We start from the raw sequence: 1,100 nt of genomic DNA, 5'->3' as shown, positions 1-1,100 counted from the left end.
CACCAATATCACCGAAATATTACCCAACCTCACTGTCGGGTTCACCATTATCACCACCGGCTTACTCCCCTGCATCGCAGTATTGTTCTCCAACATCATCAACTTATTTCCCGACATCACCATCATACTCATCAACATTACTAAGTTATTTGCCAACATTGCAAACATTTTCACCAAGCTACAACCCATCTAGCCCTGTTTACAGCCCATATAGTCCTCGTTACATTCCATCTACTTTTGGTTACAAACCATTTAACTCTAATTACAGTCCATCTAGTTCTGGCTCTAAATCATTTAATCCTGGTTACAATCCATTCAGCCCTGGTTACAGTCCATCTAAATTTGGTTACAATCCATCTAGCCCACGTTACATTTCACCTTGCTTAAGTTACAGCTTATCTAATTCTGGTTACAAAACACCCAGTTCTGTTTACAATCCATCAAATCCTAGTTACAATCCGTCTAGTCCTGGTTACAGCTCATCCAGCCCTGATTACAGTTCATCTAAATTTGGTTACAATCAATCGAGCCCTCGTTACAGGCTATCTAACTCTAGTTACAGCTCATCTAATCTTGGTTACAAACCAACCAGTAATGGTGACAATCCATCAAATCCTAATTACAATCTATTAAGTCCGGGTTACAGACCATCTAGCCCCCGTTACAGTCTCTCTAGCTCAGGTTACAAACCACCTAGTCTTGGTTGAATATCCATATGCCAAAAACGTTCCAAATGTGTTAGCTTTACTTAAAAATACATATAATTTGCCAATAAAATTGTAATTTTAAAAAATTAACTTCAACTAAAATGCAAGAAATAAAAGAAAATAATGTGCAAATAAAAAAAGGCTCAACCACTTTTACTATTTTATATTTTCTCCAATTTTGGTGTTTGTTTTAATACTGTTTTACATGCATACTATTTTTATTCAATTGAGACAACTACTAAATTTATCCAAAAAACACTTGTAGAGAGTTTTGAAAAGTAAACTGTAATGAAAAATTATAATATAAACTATAAGGCGACATGATGGCTCAATGGTTAAAGGCGTCTGGTCCTGCAGTTGCACTGAATGGATTCGAATACAAAAAGATTTACG

At 35.8% G+C, this 1,100-nt stretch overlaps 1 protein-coding gene across 1 annotated transcript in view; it reads left to right on the top strand.

The window, feature by feature from the left end:
* The window catches only part of HELRODRAFT_184402 (hypothetical protein), a gene marked incomplete at both ends in the record, with an annotated part of 3,804 nt that extends 3,097 nt beyond the window's left edge, over positions 1–707 (top strand). The window contains one exon of the mRNA XM_009025277.1: positions 81–707. Coding sequence (XP_009023525.1) covers positions 81–707 — 627 coding nt within the window. The remainder of the gene's footprint in view (positions 1–80) is intronic.
* Between the last annotated feature and the right edge of the window lie 393 nt (positions 708–1,100).

This window comes from Helobdella robusta (genome assembly GCF_000326865.2).
Source record: "Helobdella robusta unplaced genomic scaffold HELROscaffold_401, whole genome shotgun sequence".
Lineage (NCBI taxonomy): Eukaryota > Metazoa > Annelida > Clitellata > Rhynchobdellida > Glossiphoniidae > Helobdella > Helobdella robusta.
The sequence above is the reverse complement of the archived record's forward strand: the minus strand, read 5'-3'. Positions and strand labels throughout refer to the sequence as shown.